Source organism: Macrobrachium nipponense, chromosome 25 (genome assembly GCF_015104395.2).
Source record: "Macrobrachium nipponense isolate FS-2020 chromosome 25, ASM1510439v2, whole genome shotgun sequence".
NCBI lineage: Eukaryota > Metazoa > Arthropoda > Malacostraca > Decapoda > Palaemonidae > Macrobrachium > Macrobrachium nipponense.
In genome coordinates this window covers 68,281,220-68,307,076 of record NC_087214.1, presented here as the reverse complement: position 1 = coordinate 68,307,076, position 25,857 = coordinate 68,281,220, and the positions used below count along the sequence as shown (strand labels likewise).

At 36.6% G+C, this 25,857-nt stretch overlaps 1 protein-coding gene across 10 annotated transcripts in view; it reads left to right on the top strand.

Moving 5' to 3' along the window:
• Window positions 1-25,857, top strand: part of LOC135199505 (THO complex subunit 2-like) — a 608,436-nt gene that overhangs the window by 529,392 nt on the left and 53,187 nt on the right. For 8 of the 10 annotated variants that reach the window (XR_010311082.1, XR_010311084.1, XR_010311083.1 and 5 more), the window contains exons 5-24: window positions 6,113-6,163; window positions 8,718-8,851; window positions 9,582-9,832; window positions 10,026-10,244; window positions 10,428-10,555; window positions 10,741-10,939; window positions 11,746-11,903; window positions 12,563-12,749; window positions 13,437-13,581; window positions 14,061-14,263; window positions 14,869-15,087; window positions 15,282-15,446; window positions 15,734-15,874; window positions 16,341-16,454; window positions 16,969-17,088; window positions 17,490-17,617; window positions 22,871-22,934; window positions 23,779-24,030; window positions 24,459-24,590; window positions 25,347-25,586. Coding sequence is in view for 3 of the 10 variants with exons in the window: in XM_064227612.1 (XP_064083682.1) it covers window positions 6,113-6,163; window positions 8,718-8,851; window positions 9,582-9,832; window positions 10,026-10,244; window positions 10,428-10,555; window positions 10,741-10,939; window positions 11,746-11,903; window positions 12,563-12,749; window positions 13,437-13,581; window positions 14,061-14,263; window positions 14,869-15,087; window positions 15,282-15,446; window positions 15,734-15,874; window positions 16,341-16,454; window positions 16,969-17,088; window positions 17,490-17,617; window positions 22,871-22,934; window positions 23,779-24,030; window positions 24,459-24,590; window positions 25,347-25,586 (3,250 nt within the window). In the remaining 7 variants the exon portion in view is untranslated. The remainder of the gene's footprint in view (window positions 1-6,112; window positions 6,164-8,717; window positions 8,852-9,581; window positions 9,833-10,025; window positions 10,245-10,427; window positions 10,556-10,740; window positions 10,940-11,745; window positions 11,904-12,562; window positions 12,750-13,436; window positions 13,582-14,060; window positions 14,264-14,868; window positions 15,088-15,281; window positions 15,447-15,733; window positions 15,875-16,340; window positions 16,455-16,968; window positions 17,089-17,489; window positions 17,618-22,870; window positions 22,935-23,778; window positions 24,031-24,458; window positions 24,591-25,346; window positions 25,587-25,857) is intronic. The other 2 variants (XR_010311088.1, XM_064227613.1) reach the window with 1 other exon arrangement.

The following is a 25,857-nucleotide window of genomic DNA, read 5'->3' as shown; positions in this document are numbered from 1 at the left end:
AACTGGTTCCATGAATTCTAGATGTCATAGTAATGCAATAATGATAAAATTGCTCTCTTATTTGTATATAGATGGCAAAAAGATACACTAAATTCACTTATTTCCACGGTTTTGTGTAAGTCTTATCCTAAGTTTGGAAGGTAAACACAAACCAGTGGGCAACTGCTGGTTTAATCTTGAGAACGAGAACAGCATAGTTTTACAACGCAACGCAATGCTGAACGGCCGTAAGTGTCCACGCAGTAGTTATTGAAATGTGTCACCCTCTCATTTCCGTGCTAAGGGAAGTGAAGGTGCATCAGCCACATTCACCTGCTGTCTGCCAACGTGGGCACCCATCACACCCAGTCTATGGATTCCTCTTAGTAATCGAATACAGTCTGCATGGTGGGAATTAACACACTTTTGGTTGACCCCCCCAAAAAAAAACTTCAAACCCTTACAGGTAAGAAGAATTCCCTTGTTTTATATACTTGTTGGTATAATCTGGTTTGTTCCTAAAGAATATTGACCAAACGCTTTGACTCTTAGACTAGTAGTTATTGAGTCAGTAGTTTGGTTCCTTTGCAGTGAAGTACTGTAGAACCATTCTTCTTAACGATAACTCATGAAACACGTTTCAGATTGCACAAGGCGGTTTTTATTTTGTTGGGAGTAGAATTGGTAGCGATAGGTACCCCATAAACTAAGATTCAGGCCTACTCATCGAGTGATTTTTGGGTGTATGGGCCAGGAAGAAAACTTCAAGCCTAAAGGAGGTGGAACTTTTTTCTTTCACCATTTTAGGTAGACAAGCCTAAGTAGTGCACTCGTAACCTAGGTTGCTATAGCACAGCTAATTGAGCCATGTCTTTTAGCCTAACAATTGGTTAAATTCATAGCCTACCCCAGCTAGTCTGAATCTACCGCTAATATCTTAGTTTAATCTGAGTAGTAGTTCTTAGCTTAGACTGTCCGAACTAACTTGTTTTGGCATACATGCACCAACTTAGCCTAGCTAATGGTTGCGGTCTTGACTTTCAAACCTGCATTTACTATCTAAGCATAGTCTGAGTGGTACAGTTCTTAGTTAGCTTAGCCTAACTCCTGGGTTAGCTGGTTCTGGCATACACGTCATACATGTCAACTTAGCCTAACAGTGGGTTGATGACTTGGCATGGCCTTGCTACTTGAACATGCCTTTACTATCTTAGCTTGGTCTGAGTAGTAAAGTTCTAAGCATAGCCTAGCATAGACTAGTACCTAGGCTACCCATTTGGAACACTTTTACCACCTCAGCCTAGCAGGTGGTCATTCAGATCCATTCAGACAACACAACAGCCCTAGCATATATCAGGAAACAGGGAGGTACGCTGTCCTTCTCCCTTTACCTTTACGAGACAGCGAGGGAACTGCTGCTCTGGGCTCAAGAGAGAAAGATCTCTCTCACAAGGTATGTTCAGGGCGAGAGAAACGTCCGGGCAGACCTCCTGAGCAGGAAAGACCAAGTCCTACCCACAGAGTGGACCCTCAGTCCTCTAGTTTGCAATCAACTATGGGATTTGTGGGGAAGACCAAACGTAGATCTGTTCGCCACCAACTGGAACAACAGGCTGGAGAACTATTGCTCCCCAATCTCGGACCCGAGAGCAATACCCATAGACGGCCTACTGCTAGACTGGGCAGGTCTAGACGGGTACGCTTTTCCCCCCTTTCAAGATAGTAGGGGAAGTAATCAGAAAGTTTGCCTGCTCAGAAAGAGCAAAGATGACACTGATTGCTCCCTTCTGGCCAGCCCTAGATTGGTTTACAGAGGTACTGGAGTGGATAGTGGATTTTCCCAGGTCGCTTCCACTAAGGAGCGATCTTCTCAAACAGCCCCACTTTGACAGATTTCACAAGAACCTCTCCGCTCTAAGTCTGACTGCCTTCAGACTATCGAAGGACTCGTAAGAGCGAGGGGTTTTTCTCAAGAGGCTGCTAAAGCTATCGCAAGAGCCAGGAGATTTTCCACTTCAAGAGTGTACCAGTCGAAGTGGGAGGTGTTTAGAAGATGGTGTAAAACTAAGAAAGTATCCTCTTCCAGTACCTCTGTAACGAACATTGCTGATTTTCTCCTTTATTTGAGAAAAAGATGTAACCTAGCGGTATCTACAGTTAAGGGTTACAGGAGTATGCTGGCATCGGTGTTCAGGCATAGGGGCCTAGATCTTACTAATAATAAAGATCTGCATGACCTGATCAGGTCTTTCGAAACCTCAAAAGACCAGAAGGTTAGGAACCCTAGTTGGAACCTGGATGTGGTACTAAAGTTCCTCATGTCCGAGAGGTTTGTACCTTCCCATACAGCATCATTCAGAGACTTGACTAGGAAGTCTTTGTTCCTGTTCTCTTTAGCAACTGCTAAGAGAACAAGTGAGCTGCAAGCTTTGGAAGGCAGGGTGGGCTTTAAGAAGGACACAGCGATTTGCTCCTTCAAGCCACTCTTCTTAGCTAAGAATGAAAACCCTTCCAAGCCATGGCCAAGAAGCTTTGAAGTAAGAGGACTTGCTTCATTAGCAGGGAAAGAACTGGAGAGGACTTTGTGTCCTGTCAGAGCCCTCAAGTTCTACTTATAAAAGAATGCGCTCCTAGGAGGTACAGAAGAAAGTCTCTGGTGCTCAGTCAAGGATCCTAAGAGACTTATTTCGAAGAACGCCCTGACGTTCTTCATTAAAGACGTGATTAAGGAGGCTCATCTTTCATGCGGTGAAGAGCACCTCAAGCTCCTCAGAGTGAAAGCACATGAAGTGAGAGCCATAGCTACCTCAATGGCTTTCCACAAAACTTGGTCTCTCCAGGCTCTTATAGAGTCCACATACTGGAGGTGTAACTCTGTCTTCGCCTCTAATTACTTAAGAGACGTGAGGATTACATACGAGAAGTGCTTCGCACTAGGAGCTTACGTATCCGCGGATTCAGTGCTGTGAAAAGGAGCTGAGGTTAATCCTACTTAGTTTAGTTTATTTACTTGTCTTGTATTTTTGCGGTGTTTGGTTTTTATGGTCGATTGAAAAAGGGTGTAGAAGAACCCCTTTCAAATCCTAGTTTATAACAATACTAACATGGTCAGGTGGTCGGGATTGACTTTAGTGCTCCTTTGTTTGATTAGTCAAAAGAAACCTAAAACTCTGTCATGTAAGAGGGCGAGTCCCCATTGATATGATACAGGTAAAGGCTCTGCCATGTAAGTGGGTCAGCCCCCATTGGCACGATCCAGAGAAGGCTCTGTCGCTTAAGCGGGCTAGCCCCCATTGACATGATCAAGAAGAGCTATTCAGTTATAGGTCCCTACCTCGCGGAAGCTCTTGAGGTGTGCAGACTCATAGACAGTAATCATGAAGTCTTCTGCCCAATCAGGTAAGAACCAAGGATTTTATATCCTACAACTTATGTTGTTTTCTCGTAGTAATTGTGTATTTAGCTGTCTCTTGCCCTCCACCAAGGGTGCCAATAAGCTAAGTATATATCTGCTGGGTAAGTTGCATGTACAAAAATGATATTGTTAAGATACAATAAAGTTTTGTACATACTTATCTGGCAGATATATACCATTAATGGCCCACCCAACCTCCCCTCAGGAGACAGGTGGAAGAGAAAATCTGATTAGAAAACGGGAATGGTTACGGATCCCGCCACCCAGCGGCGGGAATGGTAGATCACCTGACCTACCTGTCGCGTGTGCTGCGAGTTTTGAAATTCTGTCGGGACGACCAAGTCTATAGCTAAGTATATATCTGCCAGGTAAGTATGTACAAAACTTTATTGTATCTTAACAATATCATGTTTCATAACTAACAAACCTGAGGTCTTAACATACAAAGGCCCACGTCTAACCACCACTCTATCAACTAACCTGGGTTGGAAGAATAACTAACGGGGTCACGAGTTAAAGATGGGTAGGTGGGTGGCTCCACTTTACTTGTGACCAAGCACAGATGCCAGTAGTCCCTTGCGTACACAATTTTTTAAACTTTACCGGTTTCCAGCTGGCGCTAAGTATTTATCTAATTACCCAAAACCTCTTCTGGCGTTTCTGAAAACGAACCACTAGGAGAAACTGAAGGGGTATGGGACAAATCAAAGGCCTGTGGCAAAACATATGGAGCAGTCTGGTGTATTGCTGATACAAAAGAAGCCTACGACGCTTGGTCACCCAAAGATGGCGTCGACTCCTTTCTTTTGTACTGGCCTTTGTCATAAAACTTCCTCCACTGTTCCACCGACCAACCACGACAAACAGAACAAGGATTAGTAATTGTACATACATTTTCCCTGCACCTACTACATGTTGGATGAGGATCCGTCGACACCAAAGTTAGGAATCTTGAACAAGGAAAGCCACTGACTCCAGGGCATTTCCTTTGTCTCGTCTTCGAAACGGAAGAAGATCCCGACAGCGATGCAAAACCCTCCATCTCTCCACTTACACACTCTTACAGCTCACACCACACTGAGCACACTCAGAAAAAGAGAATTAATAAGAAAAATGAAATTAAAATGGATAAAAAACGGGCAAACTAAAACCGGCTTTAAACAGATAGACAGAGAACACGTCCTATCTTAAAGGCGGTAGGAAGATAACTGGCGGGTCGGTCACACAACGCCAAGGGCATTGCGGGTATACATGCCCCGTGACCTGGTATAAATGCCAATAGTCCCTGGATCGCACAAGTTTAATTTAATTCTACCAGTTTCCAGCTTGGGGCTAGTAAATCCTAATGTTAAGACCAAAGGTTTGTTAGTTATGAAAAATACAAATTAGTTACAAATTTGTTATATTAAAAATTGTCATTTTCACATGGAAGCAGTTTCAACAAACAATCGAAGGCATGCAGAAGCTGAAAGCGGCACCAGTTTGTTTATCACAGAGCTGAGTTACTTTTACATTAGTAAAATATCGTAACAAGCATTTGTCACTAGATTGGTATTTTACCATAACAAAAATAAAAGTTATTTGGGAAAATTGACTGTAAATGAAAGAATTGGGGAAATAATCATCCCAGATCAGCTGATAAGTCAGTGGGAAGCAGAGCTGTTCTCTCTCTCTCTCTCTCTCTCTCTCTCTCTCTCTCTCTCTCTCTCTCTCTCGTCTCTCTCTCTCTCTCTCTCTCTCTCTCTCTTCTCTCTCACACCAAACACTGACCCGAGCAAGCTGCTGCTCTTTTTTTTTTATATACTGTGCTTTTGTTTTCATGTTTTATCATGTTAAATTTATTGTGAAATAATTTTATTTTTTACTTGAATTGGTATTGCTTTTACGTACATATTATAGTAAAGATTTTACTGTCTCTTCTCTCCTCTATAATACCATGACGCACAATAACTTGAAATCACTCATTCATTATTCCTCAAAAATATAAACTTACTCCCCTTTACCTCAGGTTAGCTGTGTATCACCGCAATGACGAATGATTTTATTAATCATATGTTCTAAATTTTGTTGTGAAAAACTTAGTTCTTTCCTTTACTTTTTGTTAATATTGTTCAACTAGACCGTCTCACTCGGCCCACCAAATAATGGCTCAATTACTTTTTTTTCTATTGCATTTGATTGTTTTCATATTTTCTCATTGTTAAGTTTATTGTGAAATAACATTTTATTTTTTATGTGAATTGGTAATGCTTTTACATACATACTATAGTAAAGATTTTACTGTCCTCTCTCCTCAACAATACCAAGATGCACGATAACTTAATATCATTTATTCATTATTCCTCAAAAATATAATATAATTTATTCATTATTCCTCAAAAATATAAACTTCCCTCCCTCTACCTTAAGTTAACTGTGTATCGCATCGCCGTAATGACAATTGATTTTATCATTTGTGCTACATTCTATTGTGAAAAGCTTTGTTCTTTCATTTACTATTTTGTTAATATTGTTTAACTAGATTGTCTTACTCAGCGCACTGAACACTGGCTCAAGATTTTTTTTTTTTTTTTTTTTTTTTTCCTGTATTGCATTTGTTTTCATAGTTTATCATTATGTTAAATTCATTGGGAAATTCCCTTTGTATGTGAATTGTTATTGCTTTTACATACAGTAATATTTTAACTCTTTCTTCTCCGTCTCTCCTTAACATATCAGCGCTCCCTCATTCAGTCTCAAGTCAGCTGGGCGTGACGTCACCGCGGTTACGTACGATTTTATACATCTTTTATGCTAAATGCTATATTGAAAGCTATATTTTATATTAAATGCTTTATACTTTTATTTATTTTGTCGAATATTATCATTAAACTATATACAGTAGTGCCTCGATTATCGTGGGGGATAGGGCCCAGAACCCCCCGTGATAAGTAAATACCCATGTTATCCTGGTACCCCCCTCAAAAATTGCTAAAAACCGCCTACTTTAATAGTTAACCCACCCAAGACTACTATTCCAATGTTTATAACTGCCTACTTAAGTTCAAACACCAAATATGTCTTCAACTATCACCTTAACTAAATTCAAGACAGTTTCAAAGTTATTTTACAACATTAGCCTTATAAATATATGTAGTATACGTACTACTGTACATATATAGCCTACTAGCCTATGGATTACAGCTAGAAGCCTACATATGCATGTGCTATTACATACTAACGTGGGCCTCTTTCCTTTTATAAGGAAAGAGAGGGAGAGATGTAAGAGAAATATCAAAATTATGTAAATCATATGGGTCATCACCAACGATCTATGTTGTTAAAGATGGCAACAATTTTGCAGTGCAATTGGATGAATAATAAAGATAATGCTACCAGCAGCATGCAGCGAAATATCTCTTCCCTTCTTCAAAAGAATTGGGGCTTTTGGATGCTACATAATAAACTCGTTTATATGGGTGCAATTTAAAGAACGGGGCGAACACAACTTCAATAACAACATACATAAATGTGGGCAGGCCAGTGTTGCCAAATGGGAATGGCAATTTCTTGCTAGATTTTGCTCCATAAAGTGCTAAAGAATTCACATCATACACCAATGCCACCCAGCCAATTTCAACCGATTGCTCTCTTATTCGATTCATACATGTTTCTAACATACACAGTGTACTTGTACATTACGTTACATGATTCCTAATGATTTTGAAACCTATTCTGTTCAATTCCTGAAAATAGTTTTGCAAGATTTTGTTATTTTTCTTACATGATATATCAAACAGTAGAATAAAAGAAATATTCAACTTAACATTACAAAGTTTTGATGTCAAAATACGTATGCAAGATGTATTTGAAAACAAATGCATGTTTTCCTGCCAGATGCTAGATTGAAAATTTTCTTGCTAATTACCTCAAGACAATGAAAAGTAGCATTAAAAATGCGAAATTGGTAACACTGGACTCAACAGATCCTTGTTAGTAGTACAAGTGATAGTTATTGTATCATTAAAAATATCAAAATAACGAAGTTGCTAAGCCGATTCTATTCATGTTTTTCTAAGCACGTAGCCTAAAAGGAAAACTTTATTTTGTTTCATTGCTGCCACAAACCCCTGACAATGCAGAGTACATAATGATCATTCTAAACTATTATTTACTACCAGAATAACAATGATATTTTGTATTGAAAATGAATGTTACGTATATTCCAAACATTATTACTACCATGACTAGTACTATTACAATTTCGAAAGATAATCTTGCTGTGAACAATGCTACCATAATTTGATTTTCATTTACGTACGTACATTTTGTCAGTTGGCTGGCTTCGCATAGATAAAAGTTGATTTCACTGATATGAAATTATTCCACGAATAGCCTTTTTATTATGAAGATATGACGATAATATATAAGGAGAGAGAGAGAGAGAGAGAGAGAGAGAGAGAGAGAGAGAGAGAGAGAGAGAGAGAGATGAGAGAGAGAGAGAGAGAGACGAGAGAGAGAGAGAGAGAGAGAGAGAATAATCAACTGAAGTCGTTTTACCAACATCATCACTGTTTTTAGTTGCCGAATGGAACTTAATTCAGAGATAGCCTATGATATATAAGGTGAGAATGGTTTTATTACCTTTATTGTCAGTTAATATCATAATGTGAGTTGTTTCATGTATGTCGGTGATTATCGTACCGTGGCCAAGGCTTAGCCTACCGATAAACATCACATACGCAACACGTTTGTCCCGCGATGCTACAATTCGTACCAGCGATATAGCATGAGAAGCGGTCCAAGGAAAAACCTGTGAACGACTGATTCTGTGATTGCTGATCCGCGATTAAGCGATGCCCCACTGTATTGTAAATGAAAAAAAAATTAATACAGTTTAACTTGTAAGACCCAGTAGGGCTGTTGAATACAAGTATAAACTAGATAATCATCAGTCAGCTTGAAGTATGAGCATTTGTTAGACAAAGATACAAAATTTTCTCAAATTTTGTTACAAAAACGGAAAGCTCGACAATGAAACATTCGACAAACGATGTACCTCTGTGATGCCTCCATCAATACAGTATCTAATTTCCTAAACTTGAATCTGTCCCTTGTTAGCTTCTATATACATTGATTTTTTGACATCCTTTCTTTTTCTCTTCCTCTGGTATGTTGAGATTCGAATACCACTCTCCCTGACTCATCTGTTTATGCATAATATTGTGTTCATTTGTGTGTTGTGACTTTTAAATGAATTTGAGTAGCCATTAAATGTGCAAAACCCCTGGTAAGGTAACTTTGTAAAGAAAGATTTACATATATGTATATTTTTTTTTTTCAGCTACAAACAGCAAAAATTCAATCTGCTGCGTGAAGAAACAGAAGGTTATGCCAAACTTGTCACTGAACTCAATGAGGACATAACTGATAGAGTTACCCCAAAGTCTATGATACAGATCATAAGAAGTTTGATTGGTGAGTTGCCCTTTTTTTTTTTTTTTTATATACCTTTGTCTTTGTCAGAGAAATACTGGCAGTGCCCGGCTTACAACGTTCCAAGGTTATGGCGTTTTACAATTATATTCATCAGAAATTATTTCCAGGTTTAGGGCGCATGTTACAGGGTTACGGTGCTTACAGCACTGATCTCGCGGAAGAAATATGACTTCAAAATTGCAAAATAATCATTATTTGAAAGGTTTTTTTGATGGAAAATGCAATAATAATGCACTTTACATAGTTTTTAATACACCCAAAGCATTAAAAGTAAGGTTTTCTTAGGATTTTTTATTATTTTCTGGCTTACGTTGATTTTCAGCTTACGACGCGTCTCAAGAATGGAACCCCTCTCGTAAGCCAGGGACTGCCTGTAATTCCTAATGCTCAGTTCATGTAAGGAACTTCCACAATGAATTAAAATCTTAATTTGAAAGTAATAAGTGGTTGTTTCCCTTAAGATTTTGTCGTACTTTGCAGATTAAGTAGTCTCAAATCATTGATCTACCTTATTAGTTTGATATAAGCGTAGATAATGATGTTCTCCATAATTTGAGCAAGTCTTTTGCCTCTTCACTGTGTCAGCTGAGAGAGTGAGTCTCTCTCTCTCTCTCTCTCTCTCTCTCTCTCTCTCTCTCTCTCTCTCTCTCTCTCTCTCTCTTATTGTTTCCAACATGATGTTCATCTAATGCCTTGGTTTTCTTTCTAGGTGGGTTTAACCTTGATCCAAATCGTGTATTAGACTTGATTTTAGAATCTTTGGAATGCCGTCCACATCACCATGAGTTTTATACAGGCTTACTTAAACTCTATCCCTGTGAGTCCTCTACAATCAGTGAACTGCTGGGCTTCAAGTTGAATTCATACGGGCTAAACGGGAGAACGGGAAAGGGAATATACACAACTATAGCACTGCTAATCCAAGCCAATATTTTGCAGTTTAGTGACATATACAAATGGGTAAGTGTACTTGGACTGCCGATTGGTATTGTATGGCTGTTTGTCTGTTGTATTTAGCCTTCTTTTTTGCCCATTGTATGTTTATAGTTTACAATAAACTTAAATATTCCTTCATACAAAATGTAGTGTTGACCTCTTATCAGTCTGGCTGAGGTACACCTTAGTCATGTTGGTGCATTCATTAATCTTCCAGCTAACACCAGAAGATTCATCTATGATTGAGGACTACCAGAGGGAAGAGAGTGAAGCCAAGGAAATTGCCATGAAGATCCACATTGTTTCTACCAAAGATAAAGATAAGGATAACAAAGATAAAGAAAGGGAAGATGACGAGAGAGAAAGAGAGGAGATGAGAAATATGGAGAAGTTCTACACTAATCAGAAAGTTCAGCTTTGCATTGCGCTCTTAGAGGTAAGAATTTTTCTTCATTTTCGTCCTTTAGAGATAGAGTTCTGTATGGCTATTTCATTTCAATGTTAAGTTGGTTATTTAATTTTGGAATTCTGTATGACTAATTCAGTTCAGTTTATGAAAAAATTGTAAGTATGCCATGCCAGTCTTTCTAATCAGGTTTGTTCCATTTTCATCCATCAGGTTGGTGCTTGGGACAATTTCAACGAACTCTCCCGGCGGTTTCCTGACTACTACCTTGTCTCCTGCCCTCCCATAAGTCAGGCGCTCTGCAAGCTCATCCATGCGACTATTGAGCCAATGTATCGCAAGTAAGTTGGCTGTAGTACATGGTTTTGTCACCAAATGCTTAAATTTCTTTTACATTTGACCCTTTTGCTTTATGATTTTGTAATGGTTATATGGTATGTGAAGATGCATTTTTTTTCTTTCACAAATAAATGTAATGTATCCTAAAAATAATGGTTTGTAACTCGAATCACATTCTTAATTCCAGGGTGTGCGTCCTCCCAAGTCGTCTGAAAGGGACAGTAGTGGAACTGATCAACAATTCCCTAGCTCCACCACCTGCTTACACATTTGAAGATGTTTGCAACACCATATTCCCCATGTTGTGTGCCCTGGGACCTCATGTTTATCATGATCCAGGGCTAATGTACAAAGTGCTTAGGATTGCCAAGGTGGCTCTGAAACAGGTATTGATTCGATGTTACTCTACCGTATGTTGTCCCTTTATTGGATTGGTTCATTGTTGAAAGATCTCATTCAAACTTCTGAAGGATAATGCCAAAATGCCATATTACAGGTCCAAATTCCCTAGGTTTGATACATATTTTAACCTTGGCCATAACTTTTGAACTAAGAGAGAATTCATCCATCACAAATAACATTTGATGAGTTGCATTGTTCATAAAGAAATTGTTCAGGGGATTGTAAGGGATATATTGCTTTAACTTTTATGACCAATCTAGTACAATGAGAGATTTGACTAAAGGGGTTGGTTAAATCACAATTATTGGTAATCTTCAGCCTCATCAGATTTATCATTTTTTTTTATTATTTATTTATTTATTATTTTTTTTATGATTATTTTTTTTTTTACAATTACCTCATTTTTAACAACAGAACATCGACAGAAGTGATAAGGTTCCACAGCTTTATCATCAGGAACATTTGTTTTTCAATGTACTATATTGATAAGTAAAGGGGCTGTCAGTCAGGACTTCAGTATTCAGTTGATATTGCTGTGACTGTTTATTCTTGTCCACATTAACTTTCTTAATTTGTTTGAAAATGGAATTTTTCAGTTACCATTGGGAATTAAAAGCATTGTCAATCATGATAAAATTGTTAGTATGAATAACTGCATAGTTTATGAATAGTAAAAGACATGCAAAATTAGCATTCAGGAATGTAAGAGGACTTATCTTTGGCATGCTACTACCATTTTAGTTTCAAGAATATTCAATAGGCCATGTATTTCCCTTCCTTCATTGCATAGGTTACAATAAGTGGAGATAATATGCGGCAAGACTTCTACTACGAATTCCTTACTGTGCTGGATGAGGTGCTACTCCCTGCGCTGTCAGTTCTTGATTCAAATCCATGTCTAGCCGAAGAAATCTGGGAGGTTCTCAAAGTTTACCCATACCAGCATAGGTAAGTTTGTTGGCATGAAATATATTTTCTAGAGCTATCCAACTTCTCTATAACTTTACCTTTCAAAGTGTTGCTTTGCTTGTCTATAACTTTACCTTTCTCAAAGTGTTACTTATCATGCAAGCAAAGCTATTATGCCAGAGTTGTGAGAGGTTTTATCAGTGTTATACTAGAAAATTATATGGATGATAGCTTCTCCTGTGTTAGTTTAGTCTAACATATTCAAAGTTTTAATCAGATTGAAATTTGGGACATAATTGTGTAAGTATATCTGGCAGATGTTTAAATATACATATCTGACATTGCTTTCTTAACTCCTCGAATTCTTCACTTTTTTTTATACACTTGTCACTAAAAAGCCAGAGATCCAAATGCAAGCATATGAAACAATTCTGACGTCCAAAGCAGGATTCAAATCCGCATCCAGAGTTCCCAAAAAGTATGAAGCATTCAAAGTTAGAGGGCGTTGTGGCTAATACAATTATATACAGATCTGTAAGAAGTGACCAGCAGATATACTTGATATTCATCAAAGAAGTAGTATAGCATTTGCATTCAATATTGACTTTCACTCTAAAAAAGATTGTTTTCCACTGATTTTGCTAAAAGGATTGTTTTCCATTGATTTTGCTAAACCTGACATGTATATTTTTCCACAGGTACAAAATTTATGGTCGCTGGAAAAATGAGACTCATGCGCAGCACCCCATATTAATCAAAGCTAAAGCCAGACTCCTCAAAAAAGCAAAGTTTATCATGATGAGAATCACCAAAGAAACCATCAAGCCGGTCAGTCGTGGCATCGGCAAGTTGACCCACAATAATCCAGGACCGATTTTCCACTATGTAAGTGTATAGTACAGATGCCAGCTCACTAACAAATGAGTTACGTTCCGGACAGCCGTTTGTATGTTGAATTGTTTGTAATTTTGTTACTATTCTCTTCACACCTAATTAAGAACAGTATGATATAAAGTCAATAAATAACTGTTTGTTATTTTGCCCTAAAACACAATACACTGACATATACTATTTGAAACTATGGGTGGCAAAGAAGAGCACTCTGAACAGTTTCAATTTGCAATCCCATTTGTTTGTATCTGAATGGATGCAGATTGAATGTTCTTCAGTAGGGAGGGGTCTGTCTGTACTTCTATTACTGGTGCGAGTTCTGGTGTGGTATTGTTCAGTGTGCATTGGAATGTGATCCCCCTTGGTCTCATTAAGTGATGCTGTATAACATTCTGGTGTGGGATGGTCCATAACTGGAAGAATACAGTCGCAGGATTGATTTAGCTGTTGCTTCTTCTTCTAGTCTCTCTCTCTCTCTCTCCTCTCTCTCTCTCTCTCTCTCATCTCTCTCTCGCTCTCTCATCTCTCTCTCTCTCGTCATCTCCGCTCTCTCTCTCTCACCTCTCTCTCTCTCTCTCTCTCTCTCTCTCTCTCTCTCTCTTGTTGTTATGTCTTATTTGCTCCCAGATCTTTTATGATAATGATATCTGAGAAATGCTTAAGAATTCTCTTTCCTTCCAGATCCTGATTCAGGTTCAACTCTATGACAATTTAATAGGACCTGTTGTTGATAGCTTCAAGTACCTGACTTCACTGTCTTATGATATGCTTGCATATTGTATCGTGGAAATCTTGTCCGAAAACAAAGACAGAACAGCTAATGATGGTAAGTAGTGTAGGCCTTCATCTTTTTCCTAATGGTTTTTACAAATTTTGAGTAAAGAGTTATGATATTTCTCTGTTTCTTTTTGCTAGTACAGTTATTAATAGTAGCTCTTCTTTGTATTCTTAGTTAATTGTGAATTTATTACTAATTTGTGCATTGTTTGGCAGAGATTTAATTTGCTTGTATCAACTCAGGGTTTTCTGTTTGCATTAATTTGATATCATGTTAGTGGAGGAATCTCTTTCCGTAACTTGAATCACCATTTAAATCAAGATGGGAACATATAAAGTTTAAAGTCATAAACAAATTAGTCATCATTTCAGGCAACATAATATAGTTAACCATTATTTTGGCAAGTGAACTGTCAACATTTGTCATGTATTCCGAGACCTTTCCAGGAAGATGTAAAGTTTACTGATCCCCTAGAAAGGGTAAATCTTTTATGGATTGAATTTGAATTTTATCATTATTTTGAACAGCTATGGCCATATCTCCGTGGTTGCAGTCCCTGTCTAACTTCTGTGGCACAGTCTTCAAAAAGTACCCCATGGACCTTGGTGGTATACTACAGTTTGTAGCTAATCAGTTGAAGTGTGAGAAGTCCATAGATCTTCTCATATTAAGAGAAATAGTTCAGAAGATGGGTGGCATAGATACTCTTGAGGATCTAACATCAGAGCAGGTAAGAGGGGATGCAATTTGGGACTTTTAATTTAATAATTTATTTTAAAACTGCTTATACTGTGTTAGTCTTGTATGTGTCTTTCCCATTATTTCTGTATGGTTGTCCAGCATTGTACGTATTTCTTCAGCAGTGATGTTACATATCTGAGGTGTAGGGTGAATGATTAGGCAATAGTTTAAAAAAAGTGCTTAGGGCTCTTCAATTTATTATTGAAGGAAATTGTAAAAACCTAACATTATAAATTGGTTATCAGTTTGTTATATATATTGAATAGCACTAGTATTCAGTTATAGATACTATGCAAAAGGGACTCGAAGGTAATTTCTTTATTGAGTTGTGCTATTGAAACTGAAAAATTATTCAAAATTTAAAAAAAAAAATTATTTTTCATATAAGGTAGGCTACTCAGTACCTTAGAAAAATTTGCAGCAGAAAGATTGTCTTGTGGCACAATTCTCTGTACAGCAAGGTAGTGATATGAGTTGTGCTTTGGTTGAAAAATGCATTATGAAAGTGTGTAAGTGTATTTAAACCTTCACTGTGTTATATGTTGGCACTGTATAATTTGATGTTCACGAACATTTGTCCTCCTTTTAAAACAGCTTGATGCGATGTGCGGTGGTGAACTACTGCGTCGTGAAGCAGGGCAGTACCAGCAGGAACGAAACATAAAAAGGTCCTCTGTAAGATTGAAGGAGGCCCTTCTGGAGAACAACCTTGCCATACCTTTATTGCTGCTAATGGCGCAACAGAGAAGTTCAGTTGTTTACAACCAGACAGAATCACCTCACCTGAAACTTGTTGGAAAACTGTACGATCAGGTAAGTTGATGTGATTGTGTTACTTTAGCACTGAATAAGGACAAAGAGGGTAAATTTATGGATATTTGCAACACACAAATATTTTTATTTTTTACAAGTGGTGGGAAGTTTTATAATTATGTCATATTTCATTATCTGCAATTTATTTGACTAGACTATATTCCTTAAGATTCTTTTTATATTTCTCTTTTTAGTGCCAAGACACAATGGTTCAGTTTGGTTCGTACCTCTTCCAAATGGTCACCATAGATGAACTGAGCGACAGACTCCCTAGCATTGGAACCCTGTTATCTGACTGCCATATTAATGCTGATGTAGCATTCTTTTTGGCTCGGCCATTATTCACAAATATGTTAAATGTAAGTATGTAATGAACATTGCTGCTGTTGTTATCAACCTTGGTCGGCAAATGGCCCTGTAGCTTGTTTAAATCTATTTAAATGTTCATTGGTATCTCCATACTATTTTTTCTCCCATCATACCATATATTATGAAATTAATCATTTCAATTTCAAATTCTCTTGAATTTTTAGTGCATATTTTTAAGGATTGGTATGAAACAGGGACCAAGATTTTCTAACTACAAAAACAGAATCGGGGAAAATGTTCCATTCATCCTTCATAATTTGCTCTCTTTCTTTTCCAGTTGAAATATGATGAATTGAGAAGACAGGACAGAGGTGAAAAGAAATTGACAATCGAACAGAAGAAAAAACGTTATTTGGAAGCATGCAATGAGGTGTTTGGACCCATAGTTGTAAAAATAAGACCTCATTTTAGTTGTAAGGTGAGTGATTGAAGCGTACTGTGTGAGAAGTTATTTGATAGTCAATATTTTTTAGATGTTTCAGGAGAAGATTGCTGAATAAGTTTTAAGAGAAACTTTATGTAGGTAATGGGAGAATAGGGTTTATGAATAAAGGAATGTGCCTGTGTTATGTTGTGTTTTTGTTGATAATACCAACTTCTTCTATACAATAGGACTAATAAGGTCGAAAGTAGTAGTATTAAGTTGTGTCTGGTAGGACGTAATATTGACTAGTTTTGTCTGTTGAAATTTTTATTTAACTAGGTTACTGCTTAGCTCATCTTATAGTGTAGCACATCTTATAGTGTGTTGCAGGGTTTGGAGTTAAAGTACTTGATTCCTGTTCTAAATGCAGGATATTGATTGCTGTACTGTATATTTGGCTGGATTCCTGCCTCAGTAGTTTACATCTACTTGTTTTGGTAACTTCATCAAATTATTTCAGGTTTGGGAGGACATGGACCCATCCTTTTTCCTTACTTTCTGGACACTCACAATGTCAGACCTAGAGGTACCAACTCACATATATGAAAAGGAGATCAAGAAGATTGATATCAATGTAAGTCTAGCATTTTCTTATATTGTTGGTTTTTCATTGAAGGAGCGGTTTGGGTTTCTAGATTTGTTCATCCCATTGTCAATGTTAACGTTGATAGTCATTGTGGCTTGCCTAGACAAATCATTAATTATCTTTATCTTAATATTATTCATTGTCTTTAAGTCCGATATCTTTATCTTAATATTATTCATTGTCTTTATGTCCGTGGCATTGCAGATAGTATACATTTTAAGTTAGTCACCATAATGGAACAAATGTGGTTAACAGCTTGTTAATACCCTTTGAAGTGCTCTGAAAAATGTCTATTTCAAAATGAAGTACTTGAGTTTTGAACGTGAAATAGTCAGTATAGTACATTTAATTTTATCAAGCTCTGTATTTTTTTTTTGTTCAAATTGTTGGTGGACAATTTTTAGCAGAAACTTAGCAGTTTATGATAAGATTGTGTATACTGTGTTGAAACTTACATAGTCAAAATGATCTTTTAAAAGCAACCAATCTTCTTCCCATTCAGCCCTCCTCCAGCAAAAGAAAAAAGGACACTGACCGTCTAGTATCTCTCAGAGAAAAACTACAGGAGGAAGAGAAGAGACAAAAGGAGCACGTAGAGCGCGTTCGTGCCAGATTACAGCAGGTGAGTTTTGTAAGCTGCAGAGCTTTAGTTGGAGTGAGTGTGTGGTGCACTGCAGGCATTACTTAACATTACGTATTTGCAGCTTTACTTTAGCCCTTAGCTGCAACCCCTTTCATTCCTTTTACTGCACCTCCATTCACATTCTCTCTTCCATCTTGCTATCCACCCTCACACAACAATTGTTTCATAGTGCAGCTTACAATGTTTTCCCCCTGTGACACCTATCAAACCTTGGTACTCTCAGTTTCCAATTGAATGCTGAGTGACCTTATAGGTCCCAGTGCGTGGCCTTTGGCCTAAATTCTGTATATTCCATTCCATCCTATTACATTTTGCACTTAGCATCTATTGAGGTGGAAGAAGGTGAGTTATTTATCTGCCTTTCTTTTTTTAATTCTCAGGAAAAGGACAAGTGGTTCATGTTACGGGCTGCGAGGTCACCCAAAAACGATACCGTCACTGCATTTTTGCAGTTGTGTCTGTTCCCACGCTGCACTTTCACTGCACTGGACGCCGTGTATTGTTCCAAGTAAGGATATAATTTTTTTAGTCCTATACCTTTCTTGTCTTCTTTGGTTTTGGACAGGTGTTTGAGTGCACAGTTATCTTTATAGGTCTATTACTTTTTCTTCATTAATAAACGGATAAAATTTTTACTTTGCATATTATATGAAGATGGTAAAATTGTAAAAATGTGCTGGTTGCTACCCACATAGGCATTAAAGAAAATGAAGTCGATAAAGCAACTAAGGCTGTATTTACTATAAGATGTAAATATATACAGTTTCTTTTAGTCATCATATAACACCTCTGAAACCCATTATAATCCAAAAATGGCAGACTGTGGTGCCGTGAACATTAAGCTAGTAACAAATTTAAACAAATCAAACTCAATGGGGGATTGTATTTCTGGTGATAGAAGTTCACTCTCGACGTGGTTCGGAAGTCACGTAAAGCCGTTGGTCCCGTTGCTGAATAACCACTGGTTCCATGCAACGTAAAAACACCATAGAAACAAACAAACAAAAAAACATATCAAGAGGACAGACACTTATTACTGATTTGGTCTCATTTAATGTACAGATATTTAATGAAAAGCCCACATATCCAGTCACTTTATGTCGATCTTTGCTAGATAGTGACCCTCAAGGGTTTTAACCTGGTAGGTAGCCACCTTTATGGCGTGTTTAGCATAAACCCATCGGGGAATATCTTGAAAACATCATCAAAAGACTGTAAATATTCTAAAGAGAATGACCCTCCAAAGAAATATTAGTCCTAGATAACGACCCCCAAAAACCTTTAGGGATCACTATTGAGGAAAGATCCCATTTATGTATGTACAGACTATAGAGTAACATCAACAGTCAAACATTGTTCGCACGAATGTCCAGAATGTAATCGACAGGTCTTTGGCCTTATTCAATTCAAGACAACAACAGCAAATGTTAACTTTTGGAAACTTCTCTCTTATAATATTTTTGGGGGTCTGTAATTTACTAATAAAATCTAAACTTTATACTCGATAAAAAGAAGTCATTTGAGCCAGCTTGCCAGATCTGAACAAATTAGCTCTGTGGTCTATTTAACCCTTAAACGCCGACTGGACGTATTTTATGTCTACATTTTTTGTCTCTTGGGTGCCGACTGGACGTATTTTACGTCGACATACAAAAGTTTTTTTAAAAATTCACGGAAAAATACTTTTAGGCCTACCAGCCGAAAACTCTTGAATCACGTGCCTTGGGGGATGCTGGGAGTTCACGGATCAAGGTGTTGTTTTGTTTACAATCGTTACGCAGGCGCGGAAGCGCGAATTTCTTTCTTATCGCACTAAAAAGTATCAGTGACACATCTCGGAAATTATTTCGTCACTTTGACATAATTTTTGTACCATTTTAAATTAGCCGTTACATGGAGTATTATATATGGAAATGTGCGCATTTTTATGTAGAATATAACAAAAAAATACTCATGATTGTAGCTTTTATCAGTTTTGAGATATTTTCATATAAATAACGATAAGTGCCAAAATTTCAACCTTCGGTCAACTTTGACTCTACCGAAATGGTCGAAAAACGCAATTGTAAGCTAAAACTCTTATATTTTAGTAATATTCAATCATTTACCTTAATTTTGCAACTAATTGGAAGTCTCTAGCACAATATTTCGATTTATGGTGAATTTATGAAAAAACCTTTTCCTTACGTCCGCGCGGTAACACTTCCGAAAAAAATCACACATGCGATTGTGGTAATGTTTGCACCATTTTAAATTAGCCGTTAAATAAAGTTTTATATATGAAAATGTGCGCAATTTCATGCACAATACAACTAAAAACAACTCATGGTTGTAGCTTTTATCAATTTTGAAATATTTTCATTTAAAAAATGATAAGTGACAAATTTTCAACCTTCGGTCAACTTTGACACTACCGAAATGGTCGAAAAACGCAATTGTAAGCTAAAATGCATATATTATAGTAATATTCAAGCATTTACCTTCATTTTGCAACAAATTGGAAGTCTCTAGCACAATATTTCGATTTATGGTGAATTTATGAAAAAAATAACATTTTCTTTACGTCCGCGCGGTAACTCTTCCGAAAAAATCATACGTGCGATTGTGGTAATGTTTGCACCATTTTAAATTAGCCGTTACATAAAGTTTTATATATGAAAATGTGCGCAATTTCATGTAAAATACAACAATAAATAATTGAAGGTTGTTGCTTTTCTCATTTTTGAAGTATTTGCATATAAATCACGATAAATAGAAAAAAAAACCATGTTTGGTCAACTTTGACTCTACCGAAATGGTCGAAAAACGCAATTGTAAGCTAAAAATCTTACAGTCTAGTAATATTCAGTCATTTATCTTCATCTTGAAACAAATCCGAAGTCTAGCTAGCAAATATTTAAGAGAATTTATGGTGAATTTAAAAAAAAAACTTTCCTTCCCTCCTCGCGCGGATTCTCCGCCACAAATCTCCGAAATCCGTACGTCCCATTCTCGGAATATTGGCTCCGTTTCATATTAGGCATTTCATAGAGTTTTATATATGAAAATGTGCGCAGTTTCATGGGGAATAAAACAAAAAATATTTGAAGGTTGTAGCTTTTCTTATTTCCGAAATAATTGCATATAAATAATATATATATAAAAAAATTCGACATTCGGTCAACTTTAGCTCGTCAGATATGGTCGAAAACTGCATTTGTAAGCTAATATTCTTATAGTATAGTAATATTCAATCATTTGTCTTCATTTTGAAAGAAATTGTAAGTCTCTAGGACAAATTCATGCATTATTTTGTGATAATATTTTCTTTGTGTTGCTTTTATCGTTTTACAATGTGTTATATACCAAAAGGATTGCAATTTTGTGTACATTACAACGAAAAAAAAAGTAACTTGTTACCTGTAACCGGTTCGCGCACAGCGCGATTTGAATACAATTATATATGAAATTTTGTTTTTGCGCTACATTTCTGATGGTTGCATACTAAACTTCAGGCAATGACAAAAAAAGGAGCCAAAAATGAACTCTTAATCTTGAAAACTAAGCGCGCTGTGAATTTTTGAAAAAAATATTTTTTCCGCTTCCGCGCTCACTCTGAAACACCTCCGGCACACAGGAGACATTTTTTTTTTTTACCGCTTCGGCGTTTAAGGGTTAATTAGACTACTTAATAATGACCGTTCATATGAATGATTAGTGAATTCTTACCACTGTCCTCTGCCCTTTCTGCCTGTAGTATTCTGGTTTCTTAAATAATGATTGTGTATAAAATGGAGGTAAATTTAAATTAATTTTGCCCTCTCGCAACTCAACATTCCTGTTGTTAGAGGGTAAATATTTTATATAATTTTCAATTTTGAGAGTACTTGGTGATCTGTAATTCATTAAAATAATTAGGTAGGGAGTAAGTATTTGTAAATAGTTGCTGTTTCCTTGTAGTTGCACATTTAATACCTGGACCTTAGCCGTCACCTGTGTAAATAACTTTGTCTTGCTTAAAATTCCTTTGTGGAGTTGATTCCTGTTCCTGGTGTGGATTTATTTTGCAAAGGTTTTTTTCCTATATATTTTTGCCTGTAGAGGGTAAATTATATGCAGCTAATTCAGGTTATTTTCTAGTGATTTTTATCCCAAATCATGTACTCTGCACGAAAGGTAGGTTTATTTTAGTCAACCTTATCAGTGGTGTACCATTTGTATTTGAATATAATAATTTCAGTATGAAGTGGAGTTCTTTTCAACTAGGTAATGGATACTTTATGGGGTTTGACATTAAAGCGAGTGCATCAGCACAGCTCAGATAGAGGTAGTATCTTCAAATGTAAAGTGAAAAGATTGCTTTTCTTTTATCTTTACTGGAATGAAAGCTTCGAGTCCTCTGTAAGCATTGCCACATACTAACAGTGTAGTTTCATAGTTCTTAGTATGTCTAGTTTATAATTTTTAGTATACTTTTTGTGATATGGAAGAAAGGAGATGCCCACAAGACTGGTATTTAAAAAAATTATATGTGAATTTGGTTCATCATTTAGGTAGCTCGATGTAATCAGAGTTGCAGACTTTGACCCTGTCTGTGTGTGTGTTTTGCCCTAGGAATATAGACTGTACAGTGTATATAGTAATAGGTGAAGGGTGGTTGTATTGTCTTCCTTTTAAGTGAGAAATTGGCACACTTGAATGAAAATATCCCACATTTAACAGTGTTATTTGAGCAACTAATTTTAGCAATTTATGCAGTACGTCCTTTTATGTTCAAAATATTTATGACTGTGTGGTACTGATGTATATTTTAGTTGCTACTATAATGTTTTTTTAATTTTAAATAGAGAAGATTGATTCTGTTGCGTATGCTGTAGACCTGATCATGATTAAGCTTTATAACTGCTCTCTTTTGAGGTTCTTATTTACTTTGTGATCTCTTGAAACCATTTTTCTAATCTCGTTACATATTATAAGATTTTGGGAATTATCTGTAGTTATTGAATAGCACCTTGTATATATATTTGTATATAGCTTTGATTTTTTTGCTAGTCATTTAAACACTGATGAATATATGCTAATGAATTTTGCATTTTTTTAAAGCATTTTGAATTTTCTATAGACCCTTCATGGTGATGTGGTGGTTAAGCTTTATTTAGGAGTAAATAGTTTTCTTACGTTTATGAAAGTTTTGATTAGTGTAATGCACTTACTAAGTGTTAGGTTGGCTCCCCAGTAGAGAGTGCTATCTTTGATTTGCCCTGAATAGTACAGTGCAAGAAATTTTTAACATTTTTTGCTGTTCATTCGGACCCCAGCTGCATTGCTTTCTCCTTTTTCCTTCTTATCCCCTCCATAGGCTTCCTTCCCACCAGAGGGTCATCCCTCTGTCTGGCTCTAGTAGGGACAAATGCCTTTGGGAATGTCATGTAGTGATCTGGTTGAAATAACAAATACAGTGATTATAGGCAGTCTCTGGCATACAGGGATGTTTCAGTTCCTACTCTGCACCATAAGTTGGTGCTTATTCATTAATAGGCGCCGGAAGCGCTGTTAACAGTGCTTTAACAGCGCTTACGGCGCTGTGATCAGAACTCCATAAGTCAGGTGCTGCTGTAACTTGGGGATGCCTTATAACACTGGAGGAAAAGTGGGCGACTGGATGTGTGTGTGTGTGTGTGTTGTTGTTTTGAAGGGACCTGGAAGTGGTCTGTCGTTGTTGTTACTGCTGTAAGTCAATGAAGCACTCATGTTTGGCCGTCTTTTCCATCTTTCCTTCCAGGTTTGTCAAGATGCTGCATGACCTGAAAACGCCAAATTTTTCCACTTTAATCTGTTATGATCGGGTAAGTGACTCTTGAAATTAATCTGTTATGATAGGGTAAGTGACTCTTGAAATAGTTTATTAGTTCATAAATGTTTGGTTCATCATGGTTAACCAACATATGACTTCTTATTATTATTTGTTCTTAAGATTTCAGTTTTTGTGGTGTGTATTATAAGAGCAAAAAATAGTAATTTTTTACCTGTAATTTCCATGCATTTTGGGAGGAAGTGGCTAAGACAGGAGCTTCTGATCCAAAATTATTTCCTCCTCTTGTCATTATTTCGTCTTGCGTTATTCAGAAACAATGTCACAATGTCAGATTGATTGAAACAGGTGAAAGTTCGTCATTCTTGGAGTCTATTTTTGCTGTTCATTAAGTAATAGCTAGAGAGAAGCATGTTTACTATTCACTGAAATGGCTAAGATTTGTTTAGAAGGAATTTTTAATATCTACATGGCTGTTAGGTTAGTGTATTTGAATAGTGTGGATTATTTATGAAAGTAAGTCTTTAACCTGAGCATTGCAGACAAACCTGGGTTGGTCTTGATGTTACAACCAGATATTGTTCAAAGAAATAAGGGAGGGTATCACCTGTATGATTTTTGTGGGAGTAATTGTTTTAACTTATTAATTACCTTAAGAGTTAAGACTAATGCTTTATTATTTTGCAATGGCAGTGTAAGAAAACCTTGTCATTGTTAGTAAAATACTTAACCCATTGGAGCATGTCAGCCTCAGAATATATTGGTTATAGGCCTAAACTGGGAAACAGGTGGTCATTTTATGACCCCAGCTTGTTGATGTAAATATGAAAATTTGGTTTTAGCTCTCAAGGTTTAATCAGCCCTTCTGTTTTCCTCAGATGTACTGTGACATTACCTATACCGTAGCATCGTGTACAGAACAAGAAGCAAATAGGTATGCCAGATTTCTGCTGGGAACTCTCGAGACAGTCATGCACTGGCACGCTTCCCAGTCCAATTATGAGAAGGAGTGTGCAAATTACCCAGGATTTGTCACAAAGTACAGAGTATCTCGGCAGGAAGCAAACGATTACGTGGACTATGAGAATTACCGACATGTAGTGCATAAATGGCATTACAAAATAACAAAGGTAAGATTTAGACACCAAAAGTTAATCCCATAAGTAAAGATCGAGGTTGGTATGTTAAGAAAAATACAAATTATTTAAAAATTTGTCTTATTTGATGATGATTGACATACACCGCACTACCTACAAAGGTCAGATTTTATTCTGCATGCCTATTCTGTAAAGTACAGTACGTACTTTATGTACAGTGGCTTCTGTTTTAAGATGAAAAAAAGTTCTGTATTGTAGTATTTACTTTATACAAACTGTACTTGAAAAAGGCAGCATACAAAAAACGGCCATCCGAATCTTAACCCATTTGAAAGTAGGAGGGTGTCTCATTTTTTTATTACTTGCTGATCATAAAATTTAATTACAACTTTTCATAGTGTTGGTCTTACACAGTTTTGTGTGTGTGGTGTTAGTAAATTTTGTTTATTGAACTCTTTCAGGCATTAGTTACCTGTTTAGAAAGTGGAGACTACATCCAGATTCGAAATGCCATTCTGATTCTCCAGGGAATCCTGTCACGTTTCCCTGCTATTACAAATTTGGCAGCAGTGATCGAGAAGAGAATAGAAAAGGTAAGTGTTAGTGCGCTTTGAAAACTGCAAATAAAAACCTGTTGCTTTTAGACAAATTTATTTGTCATATAAATCCAGTAATTACATTTTAATGCCTTCCTAGCTGTGGAGAATGAATAAGCAAGGTTTCATTTCAGACTGGTGCCCTGGATTTGTCCAAGAACTTTATTTTATTGCAAAAATGTCTTTGATTCTAATTAATGTCAAGTAGCTTGTCTCTCAGAAGAGGGGTTTGTGGCCTGCTAAAGATATTTGAAGTTTTTTTTTTTTTTTTTTTTTTTTTTTTTTCTCCTATACATCGCTTTTTTTTTTTTTTTTTTTGTTTTTTTTTTTTTTTTTTTGTTTTTTTTTTTACAATAAGCATTGAATAATCCTTTTTTTTTAAATTTTAAATTATTCTGGCACAAGTTGTTTGTATAAAAAGTTGATTTATTTCATGGCTGTAACACACTCTTAAATCATTTACCTCCCTTTTCACGTCGCCAAATTTTATACTCCCTTTATTATACAAATTTAAATGAAATATGAAAGAAAATAGTGCATAATGATAAAATTATGCCTTTAGTACACAAATTTAAATGAAATATAAAAGAAAATAGTGCACAATGATAAAATTATGCTAAAAAAGAGGGGAACGAAAACTCAAGATACTTGCAGACATTCTGTTAGTATCTTGATACGACACACATTGGTACTTACCTGACTATCTAGCTGTCTTTATATCTACGTGTACTATTTATTATTTTCTCTTTGCAGGTCAAAAATCAAGAAAAGAACCGTCGGAATGATCTGTACGTCTTGGCAAACAGTTACTCGGGAAGACTGAAAGCCGCAAAGTCTACTCTCATGCCTGAAACGGACTTCCACATAGTCCCGAAACGTACCCCACCGGCAAACAAGGTAGTGAATGGGACGACAGAAAAGGCACAAGCAGCAACTAATAAAGGAGATGGGAAGACAGGTGGCGAAGTGACAGAAAACGATAAAGAAGCAAAGGTGAGATCTCAATGTTTTGTCAGGTACCGTGTACTTTCTCATTGCTCTACTAAAGAGTCCCGTCCTACTCCAAAAGTTGTCCAAAGGTGCTGAGCATAAATTGTGTTTGGCAGAAATGAAAAATAAAGACTTGAAAGTTGCATATGGCACAATTCATTCATTGAATGTGATTCTCTATTGTTTGCATTTATTAGATTTCTCTGTCATCCAAGGGAAGTATATTTGGTATCTCAGAACATTCAGTTAGCCATAATTTACAATATAACACATC